Source organism: Amphimedon queenslandica, unplaced genomic scaffold, assembly GCF_000090795.2.
Source record: "Amphimedon queenslandica unplaced genomic scaffold, v1.1 AMPQUscaffold_13510, whole genome shotgun sequence".
Lineage (NCBI taxonomy): Eukaryota > Metazoa > Porifera > Demospongiae > Haplosclerida > Niphatidae > Amphimedon > Amphimedon queenslandica.
The window spans coordinates 555415-564585 of NW_003546254.1; the positions used below are offsets into that span (position 1 = coordinate 555415).

General features: G+C 35.6%; 3 protein-coding genes across 3 annotated transcripts; 2 read left to right on the forward strand and 1 right to left on the reverse strand.

The window, feature by feature from the left end:
• Positions 1 to 218: 218 nt before the first annotated feature.
• On the reverse strand, positions 219 to 2802 carry LOC105316463 (Wilms tumor protein 1-interacting protein homolog). Its single transcript, XM_011411372.2, has 8 exons — positions 2293 to 2802; positions 1444 to 1545; positions 1310 to 1377; positions 1206 to 1253; positions 1022 to 1152; positions 905 to 956; positions 476 to 544; positions 219 to 419 (listed from the first exon to the last, which is right to left on the reverse strand). Exons 1-8 carry the CDS (start codon positions 2639 to 2641, stop codon positions 270 to 272), a joined length of 969 nt encoding a protein of 322 aa, XP_011409674.1. The 5' UTR covers positions 2642 to 2802; the 3' UTR covers positions 219 to 269.
• A 124-nt stretch (positions 2803 to 2926) lies between these two features.
• On the forward strand, positions 2927 to 5865 carry LOC109590980 (uncharacterized). The gene is made up of 4 exons (XM_020006806.1): positions 2927 to 2973; positions 3027 to 3168; positions 4099 to 4210; positions 5060 to 5865. Exons 1-4 carry the CDS (start codon positions 2959 to 2961, stop codon positions 5181 to 5183), a joined length of 393 nt encoding a protein of 130 aa, XP_019862365.1. The 5' UTR covers positions 2927 to 2958; the 3' UTR covers positions 5184 to 5865.
• A 1707-nt stretch (positions 5866 to 7572) lies between these two features.
• LOC100632396 (TNF receptor-associated factor 4-like) lies at positions 7573 to 9165 on the forward strand. The gene has a single exon (XM_003383505.2). It carries the CDS (start codon positions 7573 to 7575, stop codon positions 8839 to 8841), a length of 1269 nt encoding a protein of 422 aa, XP_003383553.1. The 3' UTR covers positions 8842 to 9165.
• Positions 9166 to 9171: the final 6 nt, after the last annotated feature.

Consider the following 9171-nt stretch of genomic DNA (forward strand, 5'->3'; position numbering starts at 1 on the left):
CCATTTATTTCCATGGTGAAACTAAAATTTTTGGTGAAGTCCTTGTCGGTGTTATTGGTACTCAATGCTAGCGTGGAAGCAACACAAAGAGTGCAAACAAGGACGAGAAAAGTCTCCATTGCTGCTATCAATGTCTTCCACACCTGAGCTCACATGTGACTGAAATAATTATTATGGCCAATAAATTTTTATTAGTTTATACGACAATAATGATAAAATTTTATTATTAATTTCTATTAAAATGACAGTAATGAGAAATGTTATAGTTTCTATGATACAACAGGTTTAACAATGAGTGATCTCTGCCCTCTGGTAGTCCAGAGCTTGTTGCAGTTTAAACATAAAGGATGATCAGCAATAGGATAGCACTGTGGAGGACCATCGCTCCCATCATTAGATATCAATGGAATGTCACATTCCTAATATAATAAGGAATAAAGTGAATGACCTGTTTGCATTCCTTATCATCACTTACAGAGCAGCGATAACATTCCAAGTGGAAACTAGAATTCAATGCAATGATTCTTATGCTCTTCTTGTTTCCCTGCATGAGAAAGGACAAGGCAGTAACAATGGATGGTCCTGCCCATGTACATAAGCCCTCCCCTCCACACCAACACCTAATACACTATATGTACAACTAGGAGGCATTTGAGGGTTTTAGTACACAATTACAAAATAACATCTTTTATATTGATTACTGAGAATCACATGCAGGCACCAATGTAATTACAACTCCCTCTAGTCTGTTTTCTATTTCTTATTTACAGCATAGCATAGTACAAATCATCCAACAACAAACCACTATATACCCACGCCCTAGCCCTCATAAACACACAGCATGCATCCTACACCATTGCATCCTACAGCATAACTGTTGCATTACAATGTGAGTGATGCTAACCTGTAATGGTACAATGGGATGTTGACAAGAAGCGCATCTCGGAGCAAACATTCTACACAATACAAAACAGGTAAGGATAAGGTAAGGGCTTCACACAATGTGGGACTTGGTGTTTACTTGTGGAAGTCTTTTTCGCAATACACTCTATCGTTAAAGTCCTTAGCAAACGGGATGCCATCCAAGCACATTCCACATTGACTGCATCTGAAGCAGACAGGATGATACGTGCGACCTACCGCCCTTATAATCTGAGAAACAATTCAGAAATGAGTGATTAGGATGAGTCAGTTATTGTACTAACCTTGTCTGTGATTACTTGCTGACAGGTAAAGCATTTATCAAGGGACAGCTGGAAATGAAGAAAGATCTCATTAGTGCAATACAACTGAGAGTTATTAAGCTTACCAGGTAATCCCTCTCACATAAGATCAGACCGTTCTTCACAAAGAAGCTACCGCCAGAGAGCATCTTGTCTATGCAAATGAAATTAGAGACATTCTAGTCATTTCAACGTTATAACGTGATCCGTATTCACTTACAGCATTTGTTACACTTGAAGCACGTATTGTGAAATATCTGCTCCAAAGCAAAGCAGCCTGTCTCCACTCCCACTACAGGCAGATCACACATTGCACAAGGACCTGACAAAAATATAAGATAAACACATCATAGTGAAATGTTATTGCAAACAATATATTTTAGTTGGACTCGATGGAGATATGCAGTTAGTAAATTGATTATATTCGTATGTGCTCTAGTTTTCTTTGATGGTCTCGTACCTGATAGCCATCAATAGACTAATGTTGTCATTACTGTTTCACCTGTTGGCAGCTAGTACTGACCAACAAAGGGAAATGCTATTGAAGCTGTCTAAATGCATTACAGTAACATTATAGGCAGTCCTTTATTATATAGAGGCTAAAAATTTTAGGGTCATACGATTGAAGGTGTAAATGAAGTGTCATAAATAAATCTGAATTTAATTACAAGTTTCCTTGACCTTACTTAGTGCGTATAATAATGGATTCTAAATGGTTCAGGAAGGCATTGATTATTGCATTAATAATAGCAATAGGCAATAATATAGTCATTTTAGATAAGTCATTACATTCATGACAGAATCAGATGCGAAAATGATACACAATTAGCACAACAGCTAACCATGTACATGCCAAATTACCACATAATACACGAGAAAGTTAAGGGTAGAGCATGATGTCATCTGTAACTATCACAAGAATTGTTATGCCTCCCCTCACAATGACAACTAAAATAATGCAAAACCACAAAATGTGTTTTACATGTACTTATCACAACAATGGAATATGGCTCACAGGAGCTAGTAATCATAATCAATCATGGAGTAGTAGCTATTATTGGATACTCACCAAAATCCTCATGATCTTCGTCCTTGTATATCTCTATGCTTTCTGTGGGGCTGGCACTAACACTGCCCTCTGACCCAATATCACTGTTAGGACGAACCACAGTCAGAGGTAACCGCTTTCTTTGATGCGGACTGCTGGAAGAGGAGGATGTGGTAGACATATTGCAGGGTTTTCCTCCACGAGGAGGGTATGGCTCGGGAATTCTAACGCGTTTGGGCTTAAAGCTGCTCTTCCAGTCGATCAACGAGACGCTCTGCCCTTGAAAGAAGTCCAGCGTTTCTGCATCCACCGTTAGCCCGAGCTGGCGGAACAGCTTGATCGCCTCTCGTTCGAAATCCGCTTCCGTCATAGCAAGGGGAGGGAGGGCAAGCTTGAGAAAGATAAACAGAGGTTGGATGACAAGAGAAGAAAGTGATAGAGGGAGGGAGAGAATGAAACAAGTCACTTGATATCTGGAACACTAGATAATGAGATAGAGTTGTAGACACACATTTAAATATATGGGAAGCCAATGATTCAATGTCTGCATATGCAGCTATGACAGGACATTCTATTCATTCCATACCAACCACATCAAACCAAATCAAGTCTGATTGGCTTTGTGACAAATGTAATAATAGGCGTGGCTGGATTATTTTGTAACCACGCCCAAAACACGTTAACAAGATGAAACGAAACAAGGTTTATAATTATTTTTTTGTCTTAGAAAATTTCATTTAATTGTCTTTTTACAGGACTCCAATCCTCCCCTTGATATGAATGATGAGGAAGACGATAAAGACAAAAAAGAGTTTCAAAAGATATTGATATACCTGAGGAAGAAGGTCCCTTGCAAAGGAGGGCAAATCAAGAAAGAGAAAGTGAATTACATTACAGGTGAGCATAAGTGTTAATGATCAGTGAATGAATAGTGATGCATGCATATGCATACATATAATTTGCTATTTTCGCACTATTTTGAGAATTTTTCTGATATTATATACACGTATTGGTTCTTAATACTAATAACTGGAATTTGGGGAGAATGATGTTTATAAAAATATTGAAATTAGCTGATACCATAATTAGATATTACGTTATTTAATTATTTCAAGAAGTCACAGCTTATATTTAGAGTGTACACTGCTCTAGTAGCCATTTAACAATACCATTGAAATCACCAAGTGCTCACTTCTGGTCATTTTTCTAAGTACAAGATAATCAAAGATAATTTATATCATATACACTACTACCCTCTTGGCAAAAACATGTAGTTAGAACATTTGTGATATCCTAGAACTTTAAATCATTAGTTCCCATGCCTTCTTTATCTGGTGGTTGTGTTATTCGATTACTGGTTGAGGGCTGTTATCTTTTCAGTTCATTTGTGTAGTCTATCGGTATTGTATTGATTGTGTAGTGTCTTCACTTGAGGTGTTTCTGTGTGTATTGAATATTCACTAAGCATTCCTTTCCATTATTGATAAATTATAAACAAACAGTCAGTTTTGCCATCCAAAACTTCCCCATTATTATTATTCCACTGTTCCTTTGTAGTTTTAGATTTTGTCTACGTGCATGTATGATATAATAGCATAAAGCGATAATTCTTTTTTGTTGTGTGCGTTTTCTGTAATTTTATTGGCAATTTTGTATCCTTAAATAGTAAGCTTAATGTTCATCGATCGGAGAAAGGGAATCTCCCTGATAATATTTTACATCAATATGTTATATGTTACAGTGCTTGAGTTTACATTGATGCAATTGTATATATATAATAAAGATGCTTTGTTTAGTTTATATTGTTTTTCTTGTTATTTCTAATAGGTAGTAAGCTTATTGATACATTGATGTCAAGCCAGTGGGGAGAAGGAGGTTCTGATGGTGATGATTCGCCACATTTCACATCAAGAGCTTCTGCAATTCAATACTGCAAGAGGTATTGATGTAGTGTTTATCATGATAACTGTCCAGTAAAAGCTTTAGGGTTTTTTTCAAATTTTGCCAGACATTAGTCTAGTTTGAGCTCTCGATTATAGAAGGTTTCAGCTGATTCTGAATTTATGATTTCAAAATTTGATCGGTACATGTATTTCATCAAAAATTGCTAGGAGTTTGTTTTTATAATTTTCTGAGTTGATTTCAATCAAAATTGGATTGTTTATCAATTTATAAAGTTTCTCTAAAATTTAACAAAGTACCCTGTACTATATAGCAGATGATATTTTGTCAAAAAAGTCTAGGAGAGAAATCTCAATTTTTATAATTTTTCCTGATACATATACATGTTCTTATGTTGTGTAGCAAGTTTGAGCTCATTTCGATCAAATTTGGATTTTTTATGAATTTTAAAAGTTGGTCAAAAATTGGGTCGAAGTCCCTGTACTATAGTACAGGGATTTTGGCCAAATTTCATCAAAAATGAAAAGGAGAGAATTCTTCATTTTGATTATATTTTCTGATACATATATGTGTTCTTATGTTGTGTAGAAAGTTTAAGCGGATTCCGATCAAAATTTGATTTTTAATGAATTTTCAAAAGTTGCTCAAAAGCAGGTTTTTGACCAAATTTCACCAAAGATGACTAAGAGAGAATTCTCTATTTTTACATATACACATGTACATGTCCTTACGTTAATATTATAGTGTGAGCTCATTCTCATGAATTTTTAAAATTGGTTTTCATTTTTTAAAACTACCTACATGTACATGTACATGTACATGTATAATTGCTAATATTTTGAGAAGGAAACTAAAAGCACATGTAACTGATTTATACACTATACAGGTTGATTGATGGCGGATATCTTGTTGGTGGAAAGAAAATAGAAATGAAATTGGACAAGAAAGGAGATGATGATGAAGAAGATACCTCTACTGACAGCAAAGACTCGAAGAAGGTAAGTACATAATATATACAATACTATTTTAATCGTATTAGCTATTAGTAAACTATTATGATTATTATAATACACATATAATGTTTTTTAAATATGCTCTTAGTCTACTACTAATATATACAGTACCGCTATGTACAGTATCCTCTGAATATGTTGTGAGTTGTTTATTTCTTATGCTGCAACTAATTACCCCGGCTTTAACCACAAATCCACAATAGTGTGTATATTTCATCAACAGTACATGACCACAGCATATTGCAGGAACCGCTTCCCCCATAACTGTATCTTTATTGTTTGAAAATAGTACACATGTCAAAATCTGTTTTGTTTCCATCAACCAAACAGCACACACCTACATGTACCAGTATACGTATGTATATTATTATTTTTATTTTAAGTGAATCTGTTCTTAAATAAAGTGCTATCATATAATGCTTAGAATGTGATATTTGTTATTCATACTTTGCTGTACTTGAAACTGAATCGACAACAACCGACTAATATAAACATTCTTGTTAGTACTGTATGCAACCAAGAGGAAAGGAGCTGTTATTGTACTTGTATTATGTAGTATCACTTTTAAGAACTTGAAGCCTACTACTACTACTCTATAGCATTGCATTAGATGAATCGTATCTAGAAGCCGTGGGGGTGGTAACCACATCAACTTGCAATGGATTACTATTTGTAAAAACATAGACCATAAAAGCTATATTTATGTAGTAGCATTTGTAGCTCAATAGGTAGAGCATTTGCCTTCTAAGCAAGACGTTATGGGTTCGAGTCCTATCAGACATTGGTGGCATATCATCCGTATCATTTAGTGAGCCCTATAGCTTTATTAGTATAGCCTATATTTTCAAATATAACTGGCTGCATGTGGATCTATATGTATTCTTGTAAGACTACAATGTGTGTGATGCCTACATTGTGACTAACAGCTACTAATAATCTCTTAATTCTATTATTATTATTAAGTTACTCACATCCTTCTCACTACTCTAATATAATACTCTCTCTCTAATTTCTCATATTTATTATGTACTCAGTGAAGCTGTATCCTGGCCCTCTGCCTAATTGGCGGTTGGGGATTTTGGCAGTCATTTTTCACTTATTTACCAACAGAGCGTGTTATTTCTTATAGTAATGGGGAATTGTGTACACTCGTCTGTTCCACTTGTCACGCATGCCAAGGATTTTGACACAATTCATTTTAAAGATTGCTTTTTGATGATTGCTCTTACTGCTCTATTTTGTTATTATGACGCTCCTTTTTTGATTCCTTTTTAAAGTAAACTTATCCAAGGCAACAATGTCAATACTGTAATTAGCTCCATAATTAGTATTGGGCAACTTTTAATTGTCAACAATTACGATAATTATTTTGTTGTTTGGACTTGTGATGCTTTCTGGTATTTAGTCTACAAGTGGAATGTGTAATTTGACTCCATTCTTCCTCTAATGGTGAATCGTTTCATGCTTCTAGATGTTTCTTTTAATTTGATTAGGATCTTATTGCCACAAGGCATTCTTGGCAATGGGTGGATCTTTTAATGTTAAATTGTGTCTATGAAACCTTTCGGCAGTGTTTTAATAAAGATCTTGAGCCAGTTTAATGACCTGGTGCCAGTCATAATTGTATCAATTGCTGGCTATTACATTATAAATATTAGACATCTTGTTTTTAAATACTGTTTCTGCTCAGGTGCTCTTATTTATTATCCATTGCAGCTGTTTGTATGTTGTGGTTCATTTAACTAATTTTGTGTTCACATTATTATCCTTTATAAGGTACATCCACCTGTACACACTTCAATCTACAGTTACTCCACCTGTACATACTTATCCTCTGTATGTGTACATGTATACATGTATTTATATGATGTGTAATGTAATGTGTACAATAGTGTGTATAATATTACCAGTAGCATACAGTACTCAGGGGGGGGCAAGGGGGCAAATGCCCCCCTTTTTAAAATCAAAATTTAAAATTAACAAAATAATAAGCTATACTTTTGGAGGAAAAAGCTGTTCTACAGCTTACATACATGTATGAAAGGAAAAGGCTAATTTAGTCTTTCTATGATGCCATTATAAAGCTGAAAAGGTACTCAACATTGCCCATGATTGTTCAAGAAGTCTACCATGTTAAAAAAGAGGTGTGGTCACACTTTTAAAAAGCGTGGTTTTGCAAAATTTTGTGGTGCGCTTTGTGCGCCGCATAGTTTGCCCCTTTATTCCATAAATCCTATCTACACTCCTTGTACTACAGTGGATTATCTCACTATGTGTATATGTTTGCTTCATGACTTACTCTATTAGGTAGCTGTTGAATGCTTTAAATAGTATAGTAGTTATAAGTAATAGTTATTGAACTATTACAGTGACTAAGGGAAAAGAAATGGCTGCTGCTAATGAAACATGGGGAAGTCTTTTAGATAACTCTTACGGAGGATATGATTATACTTTTGTTGATGGTGACCCACCAAGCAACTACATCTGTCTCATATGTACTTTAGTGTCACGTGATCCTCATCAAGTCTCCTGCTGCTATAACATCTACTGTAAGAGTTGTCTGGATAAGCACAGGAAGAAATCCTCATGGAATGGGAGATTCAGCTGTCCTGCTTGTCGTGAGCTATTGGATACAAGGAGCTATTTTAAAGATGGAAGGTTGGAGCGTGAGATAAAGGCCCTTCAAGTTCAATGCACCATTGAGGAGTGTGACTGGAAAGGAACTATTAGTGATATTGAAGCACATGTCATGATCTGTCCTTATCGAATGGTTGACTGTTCTCTGGGATGTGGGGAAAAGATTCGCTATAAGGAAGTGGAAGCTCACCTGCTCAGTGATTGTCCAAAGCGGAAGGTCAGTTGCCAGTATTGCAAAAAAGAAGGTCCTCATGACATCATAACAAGCAGTGCTCATCTTAATGAGTGTCGTTATTATCCAATCAAATGCTCTAATGAAGGTTGTGAATTTATTCGAGAACGCTTTTGGTTTACACATCATGAGCAAAATTGTCCTAAAGCTATTATTTACTGTGAATACAGTAATTTAGGATGCAAAAAATTAATAAAAAGAGAAGAGCAAGAAAAGCATAATGAAGAATCCATGAAAGAGCACTTGCAAATGGCCGTCAAACGAGTTGATACTCTGCAGACGAAATGTGCTGGTGTGAAATGCGCTGGTAGTTCAAGTTCCCATGTCTTCAAAATGAATGATCCATCCTCCTATAGATATAATGATCTGGTGTGGTATAGTCCATCATTTTATACCTCACCAGGTGGGTATAAGATGATGCTTTGTGTATATGCTAATGGTCGTGGCAGAGGAAAAGGCACTCATGTGTCTTGTTATACTAGTCTTGTTCCTGGGGAGTATGATGATGAGCTGCAGTGGCCATTTGAAGGAGAAGTTACAGTAGAGCTACTAAACCGTTATGAAGATGAAAATCACAAGAAGCTTATTATCAAATATGATGACTCAACTCCTGAGGATTGCAAGGAAAGGGTGACAAAAACAATGTCACAAAGGTGGGGGAAAGATCAATTTTTTGCTCATTCTGATTTTCAAATGATGTGGGATGTAGATTATGGTTTTCTGGGTCCGTGGTATTTCAGAGTCAGTGCAAGAGTCACTTCTAAGACTAAACCATGGCTTGTATAGTGTTATAAAAGCATGTCTATTTGTCTTTCTTTTTTTCTTAAGTTTGTTAACATTAATTATTTAATTATTAACAATTTTAATAACTCCTCCAACATGGCTGCTCTTACAGAAGATTCCTATGGTGGATATGATTATACTTTTGTCAATGGTGATCCATCTAGTAACTACATCTGCCATATTTGTACTCTAGTATCCTGTGATCCTCATCAAGTCTCCTGCTGCTACAACATATTCTGTAAGACTTGTCTGGAGACACAAATCAAGCAAGGGATTAACATTAACTGACCTATGTGTCGTGAGCCAATGGGTACCAATAGCTACTTTAAAGAT

What these genes read in the sequence shown, in the direction of transcription:
- LOC109590980 (XM_020006806.1), top strand. An exon ending in GAAAGTGAATTACATTACAG is followed by an intron (nt 3,169 to 4,098) that starts GTGAGCATAAGT and finishes TATTTCTAATAG; the next exon opens with GTAGTAAGCTTATTGATACA. An exon ending in GCAATTCAATACTGCAAGAG is followed by an intron (nt 4,211 to 5,059) that starts GTATTGATGTAG and finishes TACACTATACAG; the next exon opens with GTTGATTGATGGCGGATATC.
- LOC105316463 (XM_011411372.2), bottom strand. Translation starts at nt 2,641, where the DNA reads ATGACGGAAGCGGATTTCGAACGAGAGGCGATCAAGCTGTTCCGCCAG. An exon ending in CTTCAAGTGTAACAAATGCT is followed by an intron (nt 1,378 to 1,443) that starts GTAAGTGAATAC and finishes TCATTTGCATAG; the next exon opens with ACAAGATGCTCTCTGGCGGT. An exon ending in TGCGAAAAAGACTTCCACAA is followed by an intron (nt 957 to 1,021) that starts GTAAACACCAAG and finishes TGTATTGTGTAG; the next exon opens with AATGTTTGCTCCGAGATGCG.
- LOC100632396 (XM_003383505.2), top strand. Translation starts at nt 7,573, where the DNA reads ATGGCTGCTGCTAATGAAACATGGGGAAGTCTTTTAGATAACTCTTAC.